General features: G+C 33.0%; 2 protein-coding genes across 5 annotated transcripts; both read right to left on the minus strand.

Moving 5' to 3' along the window:
- On the minus strand, positions 1,618–9,758 carry LOC109328141 (soluble starch synthase 1, chloroplastic/amyloplastic-like). 2 transcript variants are annotated; one of them, XM_019561446.1, is made up of 15 exons: positions 9,398–9,757; positions 8,558–8,763; positions 6,516–6,662; positions 6,315–6,392; positions 6,091–6,215; positions 5,438–5,693; positions 5,104–5,185; positions 4,019–4,110; positions 3,879–3,941; positions 3,713–3,802; positions 3,289–3,413; positions 3,061–3,169; positions 2,916–2,977; positions 2,121–2,160; positions 1,618–1,811 (listed from the first exon to the last, which is right to left on the minus strand). In XM_019561446.1, exons 1-15 carry the CDS (start codon positions 9,648–9,650, stop codon positions 1,653–1,655), a joined length of 1,887 nt encoding a protein of 628 aa, XP_019416991.1. In that variant the 5' UTR covers positions 9,651–9,757; the 3' UTR covers positions 1,618–1,652. The 2 variants fall into 2 exon arrangements, with proteins under 2 accessions (XP_019416991.1, XP_019416992.1); XM_019561447.1 differs by lacking the exons at positions 5,104–5,185; positions 5,438–5,693; positions 6,091–6,215; positions 6,315–6,392; positions 6,516–6,662 and adding exons at positions 6,999–7,080; positions 7,333–7,588; positions 7,986–8,110; positions 8,210–8,287 and having other exon boundaries at positions 8,411–8,763; positions 9,398–9,758.
- On the minus strand, positions 12,025–17,054 carry LOC109328142 (protein IQ-DOMAIN 1). Of its 3 annotated transcripts, XM_019561450.1 has the most exons (6): positions 16,856–17,053; positions 16,642–16,728; positions 15,162–15,449; positions 13,480–13,854; positions 12,662–12,883; positions 12,043–12,625 (listed from the first exon to the last, which is right to left on the minus strand). In XM_019561450.1, the coding sequence occupies exons 2-6, from the start codon at positions 16,726–16,728 to the stop codon at positions 12,242–12,244; spliced, it is 1,356 nt and encodes a 451-aa protein (XP_019416995.1). In that variant the 5' UTR covers positions 16,856–17,053; the 3' UTR covers positions 12,043–12,241. The 3 variants fall into 3 exon arrangements, with proteins under 3 accessions (XP_019416994.1, XP_019416995.1, XP_019416993.1); XM_019561449.1 differs by having other exon boundaries at positions 12,025–12,883; positions 16,965–17,043; XM_019561448.1 differs by having other exon boundaries at positions 12,043–12,883; positions 16,856–17,054.

The raw sequence follows: 21,869 nt of genomic DNA on the forward strand, positions 1-21,869 counted from the left end.
TGTTGTTTCTAAATGACCATCTTGTCCTTCTTGTTCCTATCCTCATAATGTGGATTTCTTATTTCATGTTTTTGATTTAGTGCTACCATTTTTGGGAATCGAGATCATCAATAGCAGAGGCATCAGACACAAAATTACACACATTTAAAGTTTAATTAACAATTATACACGGTATAATATTTATTATTTATTTATGTACGATGAACTCAAAGTTATAAAATTCTTACATTTTAGAATTTTCTTCTCAAATATTAAATACGATATGTTTTAACATAGTATTAGTTTCCAATTTTCTTTAGAATGTCTTGGACATTTGTAAGCATTTCACTTATTTTATTTTCTGAAGTGTCTTTCAAAAAAAAAGTATGGCTGTATAAAAAAACTATCATCGAACTCTTCATTGTACAAAAAATGACTGAAATTCAGCGCCGAAAAGCTCATCCCAATAAGCCCTTAATTTATTATTCATAAACCACTCCAACTAATTTGTTGGGCTGAGGTTTATAAGTTAGATTTTTTTATTAAAAAGTTTCTCTAACTAAACATAATTTATGACTTATTTTTTGTCAAATTAATTTATTCAATAACTACAAAACTTTCCTATACAATAAAAAGAAAGTGATAAATATTATTTGTAAGTCAAATTATTAATAAAAATGTATTATTTTTTTGCTGAACCAATGTATTATTTTATAAGACATGTTACAGTCAATTTTTCTTCTTCAACCTCACACTGATTGTCCACTATTTGATGCGTCGTGACTAGTAATCGATATACATTCACATTCTCACAGGGTGCAAAAATAAATGGCACATGGTTTAAGAATCCTTCGCTCGATAACAGTGCATCATTTTTTTATTGTTTGGTTTAACCCAAGTATCAGTTTACCTTTTATCCCCTTCTTCCTTGATAAATGTTCCCTAAGCTATTTTGTCCGAAACAAGGAAATTATTTATCTTTTTTGTTTTTAATAAAATTGTTATTATTTTCCATATTATATTTTCTCAATTCATTTATCAACTTTATTTCACTATTGTTTTTGTTCCTCAATAAAATGAGGATAACATATCATTGATAAACAAGTAATTACTAATATTCTGAACTCTGAGAATAGCAATTAAATAGGGAAATAATTGATCAGATTGAGTTATGAGTACTTGGATTGAGAACTAATCCATTAATCTGGACGAGGTTAGTGGTTATTTCTCTAAACAATTAATCTGGGCGAGGTTAGGGATCAATTTTTTAACTAATAGCATCTTACTTTCTAGTTTTGTTTCATGCCTAATTTTATTATGGACTGTTATCATTGTTGCTATTTTGAAGGTCGAGTATAAATAAACTATACATTTTTTCTCAAAATTTATACATAATTAGTACATCATACATCATTCATTTATATTACTTATATTTAAAGTCAAATGATTAAATATAAACAATAGATAATGGATAGTTATAAACAATATGGAACTCCAACCACTATAAAAAAAAAGTGTACTAGGAGGACCTAGCAGTGTAAACGTGTAATAATACATAGATAAGAAAAGCTTGTTATGAACACAAAATTGCTCCTATGTAGCATGGATAATGAAATAAAATATAGTGTTGATGTTATATGCTGTATATGATAATGTATCTTCATATCTAGTTTTCAACAACAATAGGGTGGATCCATGAATGCCCACTCAATAACTTGCTCATATTGAGTGGCAGCATTTACCCATGTGTAATCTCTTGTCATACCTCTTTTCATCAATCCATTCCAAGAAGACTTGTGTTCTTTGTATGTTTTAATAGCATGTCTAAGAGCCTGTCAAAAATTAATAAATATTCATACAATATCATTTATATGTATGGTAGTAGTCAGAAGAACACACTAAAGTTTATAGTCCTATAATGCAAACTTTTCTTTAAGGAGACAGAAGGACAAGAAGGACAAGAAGGACATAGAAAGAAGCATACAACAGCATCAAGAAGGACAACAACAATTCAACAAAGTCTTTTCCCACTATGTCGGGTTGACTACATATCTGAACCCGCATAATCATGTCATAAAATGCTTTCGAAACGTGAAAACAATGAATTTAAATTGTCAGGCATGTATGTAAATCAAGCTTACCACTAACATGCTCTCCTTTGTAAGTGGAGAAAACGTCCACCTGTTAGTAAAGTTCAGAACCACTTCAAACAATTGCAAATAAGCATATTCATAATATTAATATTGCATTTGTAAAACCATGAGGCATTTATAGCATTACATCTGAGTGGCACATGTGGAAAAAGCATAGCAGCAATTGATAGATGTAGAAGGCTAATCATAAAGTTTAGTTCATAATTGAAGTCATAGTTTATACTAGCAGAAAATAAGTTTGTAAAAGTGACATTCTATTTGAAGCAGGAACTTGTGAAATATCATCTCCACCTTGCTAGAAATTCTCTGATAGATGCCTTGGTTATTTGATTTATGTGAGAAAGGCTAGAAGGGAGTCAGTGGATACAAGTGGCAGTGGGTACGGCAATCGTAAATATTAAGTATTATGTGAAGGTTTGGGTATCTAATTATATGAAATGTGAAGATGAGAGCATATTCAGTATTATGATGTGAATAAGAAGAAACATTCTTGAAACACATGTCAAATGATTATACAAGAGTACCAGGTACCTCACCTTCTTCGATGTAACCATGCAACATAGAATTGATTATTTCTACAAGTTCTGTAAATCAGGATTAGGAGATCTCTAACATATTTAAATATGATAATGTACATTGTACAATTGATTCATACAAGTTCCATTTTTATTCCCCTATAGTTATCTTTGTTTCACTAAAACCATAAAGTTGTATGGTTTATTAATAAACAACAGCAATTACTTCTCTTCAAATAAAAATAATCAAAGCTCATGATCAACATACCCTGTGCCGACACCTTCACCATTGGTTCCTTCACCATATGGATTAAAACTTTGAACTGTATCCTGTAAAACAACAAAGAGAAATACATCAAGGCAAAAAAGAATCATATTGAACTAATCAAATTGCTTACATTTTCTTAACTTACTCTTAGTCCCCCAGTTTCATGAACCACAGGTATTGTTCCATATCTCATTGCATACAACTGATTTAGTCCACAGGGCTCGAACGCGGATGGCATTAACAGTATATCACAGCTGATCATATCAGGAATACAGTTAGAACCATAATTGATGCAGAAACATCAAAACAGTGCCACGAAAATTTTAAATGACCCTGCAATCATTTTTTAAGGAACTTATAAATTTTGGATTACCCAGCAGTAATCTTATGAGATATTGGAACATTAAATCCAACCCAACCCCGGAATTTATCTCTATAAGCTGACTCTGTTGCTCTCATCCAGTCTTCATACGCAGGGTTTCCCGAACCAAGCATTACCTGAAAAAAGGAGAAATAAGTAGACACTAATGACAAGATTTTCCACGTTCCAGAAATTATGCTTCCATGTATCAATTAGAATTCAGGGGTCAGATGAAACTATTCATAAAAGCAACAAGTAGCATTTGCAAAAAAAGACCAATGATACATTGTTTATATATTCTGCAATTTCTCACATAAATTTTATATCCTGCGAGTAAACATGGCCTACATATAGGTATCACGACAGGGCAATGGCATCGATCTCATTATTTGGCACAGTGGATGTGTTTATAGAACTAATTTACAAAATTACTTACAAACTGAACATCATTCTCCATGATCTCTGGAATCGCCATGCGAATCAGGTCAATACCTTTCTGGTAGTCTAGTCTTCCAATGAATCCAATCTACAAGTTTTAGCTATAATCAATGTCGAAAATAGTGAATAATACGACTTTACCGAAGCAGATAGCATAAACTTACCACTGGACATTCAGGCCTCACTGCAAGACCCAATTCCTCCTGCAAAGAAATCTTGCATTTGACCTGTGTGATAATTTGAGGTAAGATAAGCTCATCTCAAGAGATAATGGAGGGGTGATAAAGGGAAACACTAAAGCAACCTTTCCAGAAAGGTCATCGATAGAATAGTTGAATGCAATATGTTGATCAATTGATGGATCCCATTCAGTTTCATCAATTCCATTTGTGATCCCTAGTCAGTAACAAAAGTGTCAAAAGCTTCAAAGCACTATATTCAGTAAGGAATTTACAACGAAGTTGGTTGTTTTGCTTTTCTACATACTGACAACAAGTGAAACCACTAGGCTGGGTCATGAGAAAAAATAAACACAAAAGAAGCTTCCGGACTTAGAAATGATCATATAGAAACTTCAAAAGATTTCTTTTGATAATACAAACCAATATCATTCCAACAGATTATGAGACACAAGTCAGGGTTAGCAAGCAAATGAATAAATAAAGAAGCATCTTATTCCTACATAGGAAAACTTGTGTGGAGATCAAAATCTTCTAAAATTAGCCACTCCACATGACCACAAAAGTATCAATTAACAATTAACCAAAACATAGGAATGCCAATTGCAGAAATCAAAAGTTGCAGGGGGGTTCTATACATTTTTCAAAAAATAGGTAAATAATAAACCTTGCATATAGATGTACAGTTATGAATTCAATTCATTAGAAGATTTCTAATCACAGCAGTAACTCAATTTTGTGACTCTAGTTGTTTGCCATCAAATCCAGGAAGCACCAAGCATGAACAACACTTTCAAACAGGATGTGATTCATGATTGAGTCTAAACTACGCTTAGATATTGCAATGATTGTTTAATTAAAAAAACAGAAGTTCCCTGAGTAACAAGACTAGAAAAACCTGTTATACACCATATTGTTAAGTTGCATAAGTTATTACCTCCATGTTAACCAACTTTTATGGGAGAAAACCATAATGTAGTCAAGTCCAATACCAACATTGATCTTAAACAAATAAAATAAATCAAAGATGTCTATTCTCATTACAGAGAACTATCAATCCCAAACTCGGGTTTAACTTGCTCAAAGAATTGAAGGTCCTCTAGGAATATAAACCACAATCATGAATTCGGTAATTATTGAACCATAACATAAACCTTTCATAGAATTGAGTTGGAAGTGTATGCAACAAGAAAAAATGTTAAGAACATACCACTGAGTACACTTTTTCGACTGCTTAATAGCTCGTGTAGACCATATCCACCTTCCCTAGTTGTTATTTCCCAGGAATAACCCTACAAAGAGAGGCAACTTTTTCAGCATCATATCATTACAGAATCAAATACAAGACAGCAAAAAGATTTCTATGATACTGTAGGTATTACAAAAAAAGTGATCCACGCTTTTAAGTTCTATGTGATTAAAGAACATCATAAAATAAGTATGGAATCTGAAGACCAGAAAGAATGTTGAGCAATGAACGGATACCCAATATTTGACTCAATAAAACATTGGGAAACAAAATATATGATATGCAGTATTATTACCTTGCTTACTGTTAGTATCCGGTCCGATGTTACAATGGCACCTTTTAGAAAATTGACAGCTTCACCCTTGTCAAGAGCATGCATCCTTGCCCAATTAGGAAACACCCATTCCAGAGATCCATACCATTCTGGAGGTAGCCCCAAATTACCGTATGTAATTGCAGGTTCCACACCCTGATGTGCAATATTATGTATCACTAATATACTACGTGCATCCTTATACACCCCATGTGGACGATACTTCGCTGCCAAAAGTCTGCAACACAATTGAAGTACCAGGATTCATCCTTAGTAACACAGTAATACCACCTCAGAAAAATCAGATGAAACTTCAAATGAAAAAATCTTTATGTCACAGTGAAGCCTAACAATAATAACTTCAATAAAAAAAGAAGAATCAAAAGTGAAGTTTCTAAAATTAATAGAAAATTATAGGACTTCTGGCGGTCATTGGAAGAAACATGGTCTTTATCAACGCAAAAGTATTTACTCGTAATATTTGAATAAAGAAAAACTTAAATTGGCACTTGACAGAAACAGTATAGTACATGTTTGAGGAAAACAACACAAGTTGTATCTCTTCTTCATTGAAAAGGAAAGAGGGGGAGGGGGACTGAAATGTTAAAAGCATGGATAAAGGTAAGCATGCATACGTTGGAACTAGGCTGGCATGCCAGTCATTGACAAGGAATAAACACTTATCTCCATAAGTGAACCCTCCTAAAGGAAGCACCAATGGGGCTTCACATGCTGCATAGGAAAGTAAAGTGAACCGAAACTGTAAAACCAAATGAAAAAGAAATTTATCATTATTCATGACTAAAAAGAAAACAGAATACAAATCCGAAATCAAAGCTACAATTATTAAAGATTGTACCTGATTATCCCCAAAAGTCCCAAATTTGTCCCCATATGGATTCCCTGGTCTACGGAATGAGGGGTGATCCACAAACACCTAAACAATAAGGTATTTATGAGTATCATCAATACAGGCTCAAAGTAAAAATGTGATGTAAGAAATTGAATGGTTCCGAACAACATAACAGTAGCCAATGTCTAAAGAATCAGAAGTGCATACCCAATCAACACCTTCCCTAAACTCATGGAAAAAGCCAACTTCTTGAACACTACCAAAGCAATATAGTTGGATGCGGCGATTCAGATCAACAGCACCAGAAAACTTTTCATCCCCGGGAGTACTATTTATGTACATGGGAGAGACAACCATGACACGGTGTCCGCGAGCTGCTAGTGCTATTGGCAATTGTTAAGTTGCATAAGTTATTACCTCCATGTTAACCAACTTTTATGGGAGAAAACCATAATGTAGTCAAGTCCAATACCAACATTGATCTTAAACAAATAAAATAAATCAAAGATGTCTATTCTCATTACAGAGAACTATCAATCCCAAACTCGGGTTTAACTTGCTCAAAGAATTGAAGGTCCTCTAGGAATATAAACCACAATCATGAATTCGGTAATTATTGAACCATAACATAAACCTTTCATAGAATTGAGTTGGAAGTGTATGCAACAAGAAAAAATGTTAAGAACATACCACTGAGTACACTTTTTCGACTGCTTAATAGCTCGTGTAGACCATATCCACCTTCCCTAGTTGTTATTTCCCAGGAATAACCCTACAAAGAGAGGCAACTTTTTCAGCATCATATCATTACAGAATCAAATACAAGACAGCAAAAAGATTTCTATGATACTGTAGGTATTACAAAAAAAGTGATCCACGCTTTTAAGTTCTATGTGATTAAAGAACATCATAAAATAAGTATGGAATCTGAAGACCAGAAAGAATGTTGAGCAATGAACGGATACCCAATATTTGACTCAATAAAACATTGGGAAACAAAATATATGATATGCAGTATTATTACCTTGCTTACTGTTAGTATCCGGTCCGATGTTACAATGGCACCTTTTAGAAAATTGACAGCTTCACCCTTGTCAAGAGCATGCATCCTTGCCCAATTAGGAAACACCCATTCCAGAGATCCATACCATTCTGGAGGTAGCCCCAAATTACCGTATGTAATTGCAGGTTCCACACCCTGATGTGCAATATTATGTATCACTAATATACTACGTGCATCCTTATACACCCCATGTGGACGATACTTCGCTGCCAAAAGTCTGCAACACAATTGAAGTACCAGGATTCATCCTTAGTAACACAGTAATACCACCTCAGAAAAATCAGATGAAACTTCAAATGAAAAAATCTTTATGTCACAGTGAAGCCTAACAATAATAACTTCAATAAAAAAAGAAGAATCAAAAGTGAAGTTTCTAAAATTAATAGAAAATTATAGGACTTCTGGCGGTCATTGGAAGAAACATGGTCTTTATCAACGCAAAAGTATTTACTCGTAATATTTGAATAAAGAAAAACTTAAATTGGCACTTGACAGAAACAGTATAGTACATGTTTGAGGAAAACAACACAAGTTGTATCTCTTCTTCATTGAAAAGGAAAGAGGGGGAGGGGGACTGAAATGTTAAAAGCATGGATAAAGGTAAGCATGCATACGTTGGAACTAGGCTGGCATGCCAGTCATTGACAAGGAATAAACACTTATCTCCATAAGTGAACCCTCCTAAAGGAAGCACCAATGGGGCTTCACATGCTGCATAGGAAAGTAAAGTGAACCGAAACTGTAAAACCAAATGAAAAAGAAATTTATCATTATTCATGACTAAAAAGAAAACAGAATACAAATCCGAAATCAAAGCTACAATTATTAAAGATTGTACCTGATTATCCCCAAAAGTCCCAAATTTGTCCCCATATGGATTCCCTGGTCTACGGAATGAGGGGTGATCCACAAACACCTAAACAATAAGGTATTTATGAGTATCATCAATACAGGCTCAAAGTAAAAATGTGATGTAAGAAATTGAATGGTTCCGAACAACATAACAGTAGCCAATGTCTAAAGAATCAGAAGTGCATACCCAATCAACACCTTCCCTAAACTCATGGAAAAAGCCAACTTCTTGAACACTACCAAAGCAATATAGTTGGATGCGGCGATTCAGATCAACAGCACCAGAAAACTTTTCATCCCCGGGAGTACTATTTATGTACATGGGAGAGACAACCATGACACGGTGTCCGCGAGCTGCTAGTGCTATTGGCAATGAACCACAAACATCTCCAAGTCCACCGGTCTTTGAATATGGTGCAGCTTCAGCAGTAACAAAAACAATGTTATAGGATACTCTATTCTGAACTTTCTCTTCTTCTACATCCCCAGCCTCGGGTACTTCAACTCCATTGCTAGTTGCATCTTCTTCAGTTATTTTCCCTGCACGTGGAACTTCGATTAACTTTCCTAGTAAAATCACAAGATCTTCTAAAATTTGGCACGTGATTGTTCTTTGCCATTATAATATCAAGGGGAAATACACTTGTTTATCATGAAGTTTGGATTAACTACAGTTGACACTTATGATTTCTCCTATTACTGTTATAGCTCTTAAAGCATACCAGTTTCTAACTCAATAGATTAGGGAAATTTAACTTAAACAAAATTAGAGGAAGCCTACCCATACTTTAAAATGCATGCATATATATGTGTTGACTAGTGTTTCAAATTGCGGTTGCGATTGTGATTACTGCAATTGTGGTCATTGCAATCATTGCAATACGGATTGTAAAAAGTATTTTTGAATTTGATGTGGCATGATGCGGTTACGTTGCGTGGCCGCAGCATTGCGATTCAGTGTCACACCGATGTAAATGTACTCTCATATCATCACTCATCAATGTTACCTGATTTTTTTCAAAACCATATTAATTACCTCAGAAATTACACATATGGTAATAAATGATGTAAGAAATATAAACTCCTATTTTTGTTCGCATGTGAGTTTCACAAGTGAAATGTTGATAACTTGATATATGAAGGAAAGAAGAGATAAATTAAGTTAAGAACACACCAGACTCTGGAACCAAGTTAAAAGCAACAATAGACCCAAAATCATCATCTTCATGTTCATCTTCTGCTTGTGAAGCAGAAGGTGCAGGACCACCTCCAGTGTGACCAGAAAATGATCTGGTAAGACGCAAGTTACCATTTTTATTTGGTTTTTTCAACAAACAACGAAAACCCAATTGCCTTATGGCCTTTGTTGTTAGTAGTGACGATGATGAGGTGAGAAGAAGAACACGAGAAAGTTCCAGAGACTCCATTTAGGAGGAAAGAGATGATGAAAAGAAGATAAGAGAAGAGAGTGATGAGTGATTGTGAATATGGGAAACAAAGAAACAGAGTACAATGAATGAACAAAAGGCATGACGTTGCATTAGATATTTTGGATTTACAAATATACTATTATAAGTTACAACAACTGTCACATGAATGTAACATATACTAGGCGAAGGACAGATAGCTCTATTTCCAATTTACTCTTACTTAAATACAGGAATGGCAATAAAAACGGAACCTGTTGGTATCCGTCCGAACTGAACCTGAATTTAATGAGGAAAATTTGACGTGATTAGGTTCGGGTTTTACGGTAGGTTTCGTATAATAAAGACCTTAACCTGAACCCGCCCCGAAGAGTAAGGTAATTCAATTTAAAATTGAAATTTCTATCATTTGTCAATTGTTTTTAATTTCTAATTTTACTTTACATACTATTGGATCTTCGAACATAAAAGAAACGAAATAATACAAGAGAAAATAGAAATGTGAGAGAAAATTACACGAAAATAATATCATATTTTCCTTAATACTTTATCATTTTCGGGGTTTTTTTCGGGTTCGGGTATAGTATTTTTATTTTCAACCCCGTTGAGTTTTGGTTCGGGTTTTGAATTTCGAGTTTGGGTATGTGCAAACCCGACCCCGATCCGCCCCGTTGCCATTCCTAATGTATGATGTGAAATAAATATATGTTGTCTCAAATAGTATCTCAAATCATATTTTCGATAAATGATATTGAAACAAAAATATAAAAAGTAGTGATATTTAATATTTTTTAACTGACATGACATATTTCTATTTGATACATGATATAGTTTGAGATAATAAGTTAGAACTCATATATATGTATAATTGGTCAAAATCATCATCAAATTCTATTGTATTTTTCCTCTTCTGTTGATTTTTTACCTTTTATTTAGTTGTTCCTAGCCAATGCTGCTTAATAATTACGCAAGGATGGATATGATTTTGAAGTCATTTATAAAATTGAATCTCACAAGTTCAACATTTTATTTTTTGAAAGAAACACTTACTAAAATTAAGTTGGGGGATTTTTTTTAAATAAGTTGAGATTTTTGGTATGGTTGTGATTGATATCAACAATTTTGATTCTTATAGAAGTTACACCTATTATAGACTAAGGTCATGACCACAATATAGAAGTGTAGTTGAGGAGTTTCAGTTGAATTAAGCTTGTGAGTTAGAAATGAGTTTAAGTTGAATTAAGGTCATCAATTTAACTAAGATTAGTTAACCAACTATTAGGACAATTATTGGAGAAGCTTCATGAGCAAACTTCAGTTGTATTTTTATTCTGTAGTAGCCTCACTAAAATTTGGGCTCAAACTATTTTGAAGCTCCCATGAATTTGCCACTAAAGATAACACTTTTTCTCATTATACATGACAGCACCTACACTTCACTTCTACATTGAAAATAACATCATGTTTTAAACTTTTAGAATATTGGTATTGTTGGGATCTAGTTAAGGGTGGAAACAGGTAAGGCCGCCTATCAGGGGCCTATTACCTTGCCTATAACATGCTAGATCAGGTCAGGCTTTTTTCACGAACAAGCCAGACTCAGACTTTCTAAAAAGCCTATTTAGCTTAACAGACCAGACTTTAGGCTACCTAAAAGGCCTATAAAACCTAACAGGCCGGCCTATTTAGTTATATTATATAAGAATGTTGAAATTTATACTATTTTAATATAAGCAATATTATTATATATGTGTAATATTAATATAAAAATGTATATAAAAATATAATTTAATTATTATAATTAGATGAGCCTAACTAAAAATAAGCCTATATGCCCATTAAAATGTAGACATGATAGCCTATTTCATAAGCATATAGTATAATAGGTCTTTAAACATGCTAACATGCCATGTCAGGCTTTTAAACAGGTCAGGCCTAGGCTTTGAAAATTTTTTTAAACAGGCCAGGCCCAGACTCCTATGTGCTATATAGGCTGGGCCTGTTTAAGGCAAAGTCTGGCTTAGCCTGGCCTGTTTACACCCTTAGATCTAATACTTAGCTCCATTCTCCAATGGACCTTTACATTTACATTCTCTATCAACGAGGCAGATTGAATATCCCAACTAAGGTAAGTTCCAACTATACCTCCACAAATATGATTAAAATAAGCATCTCTAGTTAGTAATTTGCCTCATGAGTAACCACTGGTTAATTTTAATGTTGTGAATTTTCTTCCAATACCAACAACTATTAGTCTGAGGGACATGAGATCAAAAGTCTTGGATCTTTAAATCAACTCCAACATTTTTCATGGAAAGAAAACACTCAAACATTAATACTTCTTGTGCCAAAAAAGATACACATATTTACCTACACATGAAACAGGAATTGAAAATTTAAATGGGCTTCTTAGATATTAATTTTTTGGTAAAAAAAAATACATTTGTTTGGGTTATACAATCCCAAATCTTATTGTTGACTGAACCAACATTATTTAAAACTGTCCATAAATACCAATGCAAGTGAAAGACCAAAGTTCAGACCACACAAAACATGCTATTATAGTTATTGATAACTTGAAAATAAACAAATTAATCATGGCAGGGCCAACCATGAGCTCCAAAGGCCCAATCCTCACTGCCAATATTATCCGGGCTACCACTCGAAATCCGTCTCGATTGGATACGAACCCCATTGATTTGTGGGCTTGGGCTTTTTGAAAAGCTGCGAGCTGCAGTGGCCCCACCAGAGCCAGATGAGTCACAGCCCAACCCATTAACAGAGTTTCTCCTTATCGACGAGTTCCAATTAGGCCCAGGTGAAGCCCGTTGTCTATACGGGCCTTGATTTCGAACCTTGGCCTTCGCCGACTGGGTTGGGGCCATGTAGCTAGGTACCTCAGCACTGGACTGTCTCTGGTGGTGCCTATCAGACAATGGGCTTGAATCAAGAAAGTCTTGGCCCATCAGGCCCATGTTGGAGTGGGTTGAGTATGAAGAAGGTTCAACCATGTCCATTTCAACTGTTTTTTCTTCAGACATGTCATCTGTGGTAGTTGTGGCTGAGGTAGTTAGTGTCATCTCATGTGGGGGGCCCAAGTGCCTCACATGGTGTGGTTGTGATGTTGTCCAACGTTGTAACCACTCCCAACCCAATTCAGTTGCTTCATGCTCATTTCCATAGCTTCCAATAACATCAACATTTGGGTCTATCTTCAAATATTGATGTTGTTGCTGCAAACAAAATCATTAACAATGAATAGGAAAATTGATTTTTTTTTTGTCAAACTGTCCTTGTTTTTACGTCTGTCATAGGGAATTGATTCACATGCATGTGGGTTCTCTCTAATGCACATTTATTTGTATGTGAATCACCTCACATTATTGATAGAATCACACTCCTCTACATACTACTGTGAATTATAAAAACACATGTAATAACACTTGTATCCTCTTATTTATAGTGATAATATATTTTTACTCTTCAAACTAAAAGAAAAAAGAAACATGGGAGAGGAGTTTAACTCATTATTGATGGAGTCAGAATATAAATATATAGAAGAATAAAAGAATTTAAGGATATATTGAAAAATGTGTGTATACAAGTGATATTGAGCAAACAATTAAGCTGATAGTGATATTTAAGTCATGGGTTAAGTACAAATCCGAATTCATCCACCATGTTGTCATTCCTATGCTTTTCTACTTGATTGATTATTGTTTTGACTTGTACCCTACTTACATGCTTAACTTTCATAAACAAGGACATGATGAAACTATGGTAGTGGTTTCAAGTGATGAAAAGTGATTTCAAAGAAAGAATGAATAACCTGAGAATTGAAAGCATATGCAAGAGCTCTCTCCCTTTTCATTGCAGCATCATGTCTCCTCAAATCATTTCTCTGAATTTTCTGGCTACTTTGATGCCTGTTGTCCCACCCATCTATGTGCAACTTTGTCATAGGGCTCATTGGCTTATTAGGAGGCACTTTTTCCATCTTGAGATCTCTTTGTTCATGCTCCTCCAATTTCCTCTGAAGCTTCTCCTTAGTTAATTCGACTCTTCGAGCTTTTACCCTTGCTTGTACTCGCACTAATGCTTGCATGCATCTCATTGTCATTTGTGCTTGCTTCCTCACACTATGTCCCCTCACAAGCGCTTGCAGCCGCACTAATCCTTTCAAAGCACGAAGCGCACGTCGAGCCTGCATAGTTCAACGTCCCTTAGAAAATCATATTGGAATTGGCCTTACTTCGTCATCAACTAGTTAAAGTTTGAAGTCATAATCATTGCAATAGAACTAGGATTACAATGCATAGTCATAGACTCATAGCACTCACAAGAATAGTAGTATAGTATGCCATGCTTAGATAACATTCATAACGTGGTGCTTCATATTTTCGGGAGCATTTGGAAAAACTTATATACAGTTTATTTGGCTTATGAAAACACTCATAAAAAATAGCTTATGACCTTTTATAAGTTCTTTTTATCTTATTTCAATAAGGATGCTAGAGAAGCATATGCAAATGAGCTATTTTTAGTTTATTAGCTTAATGAATAAACGTTTGAGTAGGATGTTTAAGATAGTTTAAGGCTTAAAGAGAGTTATTTCACACTGCAAAGGCTAAAAACTTGAAATCAAGTTAGAATTAAGTAGAGGGAGCCACTTCTTCTCTCCCAAACTTTGTATCTCTTACTTTTCATTGGTCAGAAAAGTAAAAAGTGAATTAAATATATATTAACTTTACATTTCTGACGAATGAAAAAACAATGGGTACATGGAGTGTTACCAAGTTTGGGATAAAAGATGTGTTCACGAAGTAGAGATATCAGTTGATAAAAGAGATGAGTTGAGTTAGATGTGTAAAGCTAATGCACAATTAAGCATAAAAACCAAATGATGAAGTAATTAACTTTAAGCAATTCATGAAGTTTGTACCCCTCTCTCTCCTTTATTATCCCAACCTAATTAGGAGAATTTTGTTGTACCTGTTAGTTTTGAGATACTTTGTACACTCTGGATACAAATAGTTCCTATATAAGTTCACTTAGTAAATAAATGTAGTAATATTTGATGTCTGAAATAAGATAAATGCAATCATATATCTGCAACTTGCAAGTGCCATTTATGTATTATTAATACATGTAACTGTAAAACATAGGGATTTGGTGGCATATTTATGGCCCAAAAAGTACTACTCACACATCTGTCTAACGTGCAGTGTGTACCATAACTAGAGTGTCAAGAAAATGAGATAAGACAAGTTATAGTCAAATATTGAAAAACAAAAGGAGAAAAGTTGTTGTGTATTTAATAGTGTAAATGCATGAATCATTGATAATCCTCTCACAAACGAAAAGACTGTTTTCAAGATTTCACAAACGAAAAGACTGTTTTCAAGATTTGAACAAATGATCATTCGTTCACGTCACTCACTAATTAAACTCAAACATAAAAAAGAAGAATATTTACTACAGTTTGTATGAGAAAAGTAAAGGAGGCCTTACAAGGTAACCTCTGTAGTAAGATTGAATGACAGTTGCTGCCCTTTCTTCTCTCGTGTGCCGCCCATAACCTGCCATCCTCACAACTTTAGCAGCAGCCTGAGCAGCCACCACCGCGGCTTCGGCCGCAGCGGCGGTTGCCTCTGCAAAGGCAATGGCATGATTTCTATCTTCAGTGACAGGTGTGGATGTGATACTCCCCTCATTGGTGGCATCAGGTGAACTCTCTACTGGAAAATGCTCAAAAGTCACAACCTCTTGTGCTTCATGTTGCCATTTCTCTTCTTTGTCCTTGTGAAATTGAAAATCACAACATGGATCAATTCCTAATTATCTATCATTTTAGTAAGAAAATCATTGGCTAGAAAAAATTATCAAACATAATGTGTTAAGCTTAAGATGATGGAGATTTAACATTAGGAAACACATGCATGATGATCAAGTTTCAAGATGAATGATGTGATGGGTTAGGTGCTATGATAACTATGTGACACAAATGCTAGAAAAATATTTGAAATACATTCACACTATATGGGACCATATAAACACATGGTTGCATACCTCAATGGGTTAATGGTCCTAAGGGTCAAGCATCTCAACATTTATATGGTTGCATATATAATAAGACAATAACAACAAATATGAAATTCAGTTACTTAGTGGTGAAGATATTATTAGACTTTATTGTGTAAGGTAGGATATGATGATAACATTACTTACACTGCAAATATGTAATTTCTGCTTTTGTTTTTGGTGGTTGGGGATTGAGGAAAAAGGGTCATGATGAAATTCAATGACTTGATGTGAATTATTGGTTAATGACTTAATGCATAGTTGAAGTTATCAAAAATGTATATATTAAAATAATGCATCCTTTGGTCACAGTCAAGTGTAACCAGTTTCATATAAGGTGGAAATTTTTATAAACTGAAAAAAAATAATAAAAAATAAAAAATGCTAACCGCATTGTTCTGTATAAGCCATTAGTAAATAATTAATGTAGTCCTTAAATATTCTTCTAACCTTAATTTACAGTAGTTCTTAAAAGATTAATGACCCAAATTAGTCTTCAAATAATACTTTTTTTATCATTAGATGACAGATTTAGTATCATGATAAGTAAGAAAAATATTATTTGAACAACTTAATCTGGTAATTATTTTATACACAAGGTGTCCACTTCCCTCCTAAATTATGAACTGTCCCGAGAGAAATATGAATTATGAATCAATCTTTTAAACCACAAATCACAAATCACATTTACCAATCAGGGATTTTTAGGCTATTTTGATATAAAATAAATTATCATTGCCCAGAAGAAAATTTGATAACATAATCTTTCTATATATATACAACTAAATTAATGTTCCAAAAATCTTCTAATAACAAAGATGATTTGCAATTTGCATAGCACCCTAGCAAATGATTTACAGAAGAAGACAATAAATAAAATAGGAATAGAAATAGAAATGGATGATAATACCTTCTTGTCTGGCACAGTAGAATCCTTAGAAGATGACTTGAAAACTTTCTTTACAGATGAGAACCAACTACTTCCTTTCTTCCCCATCTGTGTCAAAACATTACATGCATGATTACCAATTCATACATGACATAAGAAACAAGACACATATCAAAAGTGTTCTAACTTTGACTCAGACAAAGTAACAAAAATAATGTCTAATGAAACAACAAACCTGGTACTGAAACAAATGTTATTAATTACATAGTATATATTATATATAGTAGTGGAATTTTTGGCATGCATATATAGGAATGTGTTGTTTGGATCGTTTAGCAGAATACCAAGATTGTTGTTGTTGTGAATTATGATGAAGAGTTTTGGAGAGAGGAAGTGAGAGAGTGAGAAGGAGAGAGAAGAGTGTGCATGTGTGAAAGAGAGAGGCTAGTAGTAATAACTATAATCCTGCTATATCGCCGTTGGTATTTATCATTTTCACGCATGATATTCCATCTGTGCCCATTGTATATATTACACAAAAATTCTAAGATGCAGTCAATGTTAAGAAGCATTATCACTATTGGTTTTATTGTAGATAAATTTATGTAAACTTTGACATGCTAATTTAAAATGGATGATAAAATTTTATTATGAAAATACATCAGATTTAGTAGAGGTTCTAGTAACTACATAACTACATGAATAACTTATTTCATGTCTTAATCATTTATAATAGTTCATATAATTTGAATAGTAAGTGAATATTAACCATTATATTTAGGAGCTAAGATGTGAATTAGTTTTTCTAAATTACTTATGAAGTAACTAGATCTCCATCTTTTCATATATTACAACAACAATCAAGGTTTTGGTTCTATTATTTCTTTAACTCCATTATTAAAAGTGGAAAGCAAATAAAACATGGAAAATTAATACATTATGCCTTTAACTCTTTATAAAATAATTCTATTTTATTTCTCATTTTAATTCATTATCCTCAAACCTAATGTTAAAAATTCTATTTCCTCTAATATAAAATATAAAATGGTATATGGTTAACTAGTAATGTAAATTGAAAAAACAGCATAAAAATATAACCAAGTTAAATTTATTTCTCTTATCTTTGAAACACGTAATAATTTCTTGCCACATAGGTTGAGACCATAGTTATAAAAACCATACCGTACCGGCTGGTTCAACCGGAAAACCGGTGAACAGAGCCCCTAACCGGTACGGTACAGGTGTTGAACCGGCCAATTATCAAAACTGGTCAAAATTGGTCAAAAATCGGTCAAAACTGGCGAACCGGCCGGTATTTTACTATACCGGTTGGTTTATACATATATTTTTTTTTTAAAAAAAACTTAAAAACTTAAAAACTCATTACAAGGATACCCATCTTTCCAACTCTTCTTCAACACTTCAAGGCACATGCTTCCAAAACATATTTAGATTACATATTTTGGTTCATAACATTCGTGTGTAATTTCAGTGACATTTGTGTAATCTTGGAGTACTGTCTGAAGATAGGATTTGGTAGAAAAATATAATATTCATATAAGATAACTTTGACTCCTTGATATTAAATGTTAAAACTCTAAATTTATTTGTTTTATAGAGTGAGTTGTGAAGTTATGTCATTTATTTATATTTTGTGGTTGTTAAGTGATACTTTTGGATTGATATATGTTTTTTAATTTAGACTTTGAATTTGTTAAAGACTTAAAGTTGTTTATTTATGTGAATTTTGAGTAGATTATAAATATGGATTATAAATTTGAGTATTTAACTATTTGAAATTTTTTTGTTATAGGTTTATATATATATAAATATAAGTAGGTATGTCCGGTTTAACCGGCATGCGGTTTAATTACTGAACCACTGGTTGAACCACTATACCACTATACCAGTACCCTGACCAGTTTGATAACCGATACGGTTTTAACAACACTGGTTGAGACTTTTGCACGTTACACTTTTAACTTGTGCAACCTAACTTCTAAGCTATTATTTGTATTTAAACATCAATCACATTAATTTTTTTAAACTATTATTTAAACGTTTCACAATTAATAGATTCGTAAATTACTTCTGAAAGACTGAAATTGCAACTAAGAGGAAGGTTAATTAGTTGACTTAGAAATTATAACAACTTTTTCTTTAAGATGAAGAGTTAAAGTTCAGCGGACAATATTACAGAAAATAAACAAGAATAAATCAAAGAGGTAAGAGAAAATAGAGTACACATGTGCTTTATACTGGTTCACCTTCTTGTCCACCGAAGGCTACGTCTAGTACTCTTGCAACACAAGAGATTTTTCCACTAAAGATTATGAGTTGCAATTACAATATCTCAACCCGAGATTTCTATGTACCTTACACACTCCTTAATCCTTATTCACTTTTGGAAAACACATTTCCAAGTGATTCTAATCCCTTTTCTTATCACACCCCCATGAAAGAAAGTATTCTGCAATAATAATGAAGAATGTACAACAATGGCGGAATTGCCTTTGCAAGTATGAAAGTGATGTAACTTGCAATCCAAACAACCCTTTAGTATACTTAGTAATAATGTTCTTTATAAGTTTGTAAACTTGAAACACTTTCACTTTAAGCAACTTCAGAAAAAGCAACTTTGAAAGTTTAAGAACTTGTTGCAAAAAGTGCGTAAAATAATTTCAGAATATGTGTAAGAGCTTTTGAAATTTGTATAAGAGTTGTGTATATGTTGTGTATAGTGATTGTGAGTTTCAATGCCTTTATATAGGCTTTCTAATCGGCCAAAATGTTTTTTTGAAAGGGTAGGAATTGATTGGAATGAAAACATGTCTTTTGGATTGAAACTCATTCACTTTGAATTTAAAAATTTGATGCAATAACTCTGAGTAATCGATTACAGCAAATTGAGTAATCGTTTACTCAACTTTAATAACACTGGTAATTTGTTACTCAAAGACAGACAATATTGGATTACTCTGATCAGTTTTAAGTTGGATAGCTCTTTTTTACACTTGTAACCTGTTACTTAGATGAAGTAACTCGTTACACAATATTTTTTAAAATTGTTTTAAGTATTTTAAAGTGTTTCAATTTTCTTAAAAAAATAGTTTGAGCATTACTACTATTGTATAATTAAGAGTATATGATAGAAGTACATATTTAGACTTAGACTAAAAGTCTTGAATATCTTGAAGCTTGAATTTTCATTGTCTTTATAAGTATTCTTCTTTTTCTTCTTTTTGGTGATGTTGGAGTTTTCATCAAAATCATGCCAAGGTCAAGAGCAACATCTTCTTCACAACTTCAACAAGTAATACTTAGAGGAATTAAAACTTTAATCTTTTTGATTTGTGCAAAAAGATCATCATTGGTGAGGGTTAGTTCCCCACTATCCACAATTTTATCAACGTCCACTAAGAAGATTCATAGCTGGAGAATGTGTTTTTTTAGATTGGGATTTATTTATAGACAAATGTATGTTAAAGTTTTTTTTATATTGTCAATAATATCCTTTCATTTTGTGGATAATTTTTTCTTCTTCTTCATATTATGATCAAGAAATAAAACAGAGAATGACATAATCAAATTAAAGACGAATATATTATTTGGTCTCACGAAGGTTATATGATCAAGGAGATAAGCTTTTAAAAAATATCATCAAATAAGTACTTGAAGTTTTAAATAGTGATGTAAACTTTGTCTTTATATAACCATCAAATAAGTCCATTAAATAATTAATGACATTGTGATTTTAAACATCAAGAATTTGGTCATTTGCTTTAGAGTACAAACTTAGCAATCATATTTTTGGAGAAACAAGTCAAATGTTTTCCTCTAAATTAGATATAGAGCAAATAAATAAAAATCTATTTTGTAGATTTCTTCTTGTGACTAAGTAATAAGTCACTACTCACGAGCTTGAACCCTTGCTAGCACGCCATATAAGTTGGGTGGCATGTCCATTTTTGCATCCTAAATCAATTGGTCCCACAAAATAAAAAATCTGCCAAACCACCACATAATAGTGAATACTGAATAGTGAGTATCACTCAATTGTCACATATGGTACAAAAGGTCTATATCCTTCCAACATTGGAGATCGAATCTCATATTATTATAGAGTCTAATACTAAAATATAAGTTCATAACAGGTTAATAGGTTTTTAAAGTATTCATGTCGTTGTCTTATCTAATATTGGACTCTTCGATTCTAGGGATGATGTATTTTATAGAAATATGCAAACCAAAACTAATTTACTCATTTTATTAGGCAGAGTCGAGACAGATGTAGCAATAGTTTATTACCTACACTTCCATATATGTTAGTGTTCCTCTAACTCCTTTATCCTGACATATAATAATGCAAAATATGAACTAGGTTGTAGGGATGTAAGGTAGTACATTTTAGAATGCCTACCCTCTATGTTATATAGACCTTACTATTGTGAAGGCCATTTGTAAGTGCAATAAATCACATGATTATAAGTCACGGATCATGTCTTAATTACTATTCAGGTAGATATTCATGATTATCCACTTGATGTTATTGGACAATGGTTTGACACAAATTATCGAAATCATATATTCTTTATTTTTGGAGAGTCAGTATTAGATTAAGATGATATAATTATTTTTAATCATCCAAATTTAAATTAAAAAGTGTAAAACTTGTATTTATCTCATAATTCAATACTGGAGAAGATGTTACTCCGAAATTATTTTATTAAGATGTTATGGAATGTGGCTTATATAGAGCTTTCACAAGCACTCTTCTTGTTGAGGTGTGAATTTATTTATCGCTATATGTGATTTATGGAGTTCCAATTGTAGTAGCTAGACAAAGCTCATCAACAACAAAAAAATTGTGGTAGATAAAAAGTAAAAAAAAAAAATTGAAGAGTTTTTGGCCATGAAATTGAAAACTCTTGGCTTCAGAAAAGCTTATTGCTTGCTTGGAGTGAAAGGGAATAAGGTAAAAGGGTGCATTAGAAAGGCTAGAAGTCTCATTTATTGCCCTTCTTTTTAATGCACTTGAGATTGTGATAATTAAGTTTGGTGAAATGTACCTTTCACCATTTTTTAATACTTACTTTTCAGTGCTTTTATTAATGACAATGGATTGGAGCTTAGAACAATGTCCTAACAATAAGGGAAGGAACCTTAGTGCTTGGTCTTTGCATGAGACAATTTATAACCTAACACGCTCCAAACTTGTAATTCACATCTCATGCAAAAGTTAGATGACG

The sequence above is a fragment of the Lupinus angustifolius genome, chromosome LG15 (genome assembly GCF_001865875.1).
Source record: "Lupinus angustifolius cultivar Tanjil chromosome LG15, LupAngTanjil_v1.0, whole genome shotgun sequence".
NCBI lineage: Eukaryota > Viridiplantae > Streptophyta > Magnoliopsida > Fabales > Fabaceae > Lupinus > Lupinus angustifolius.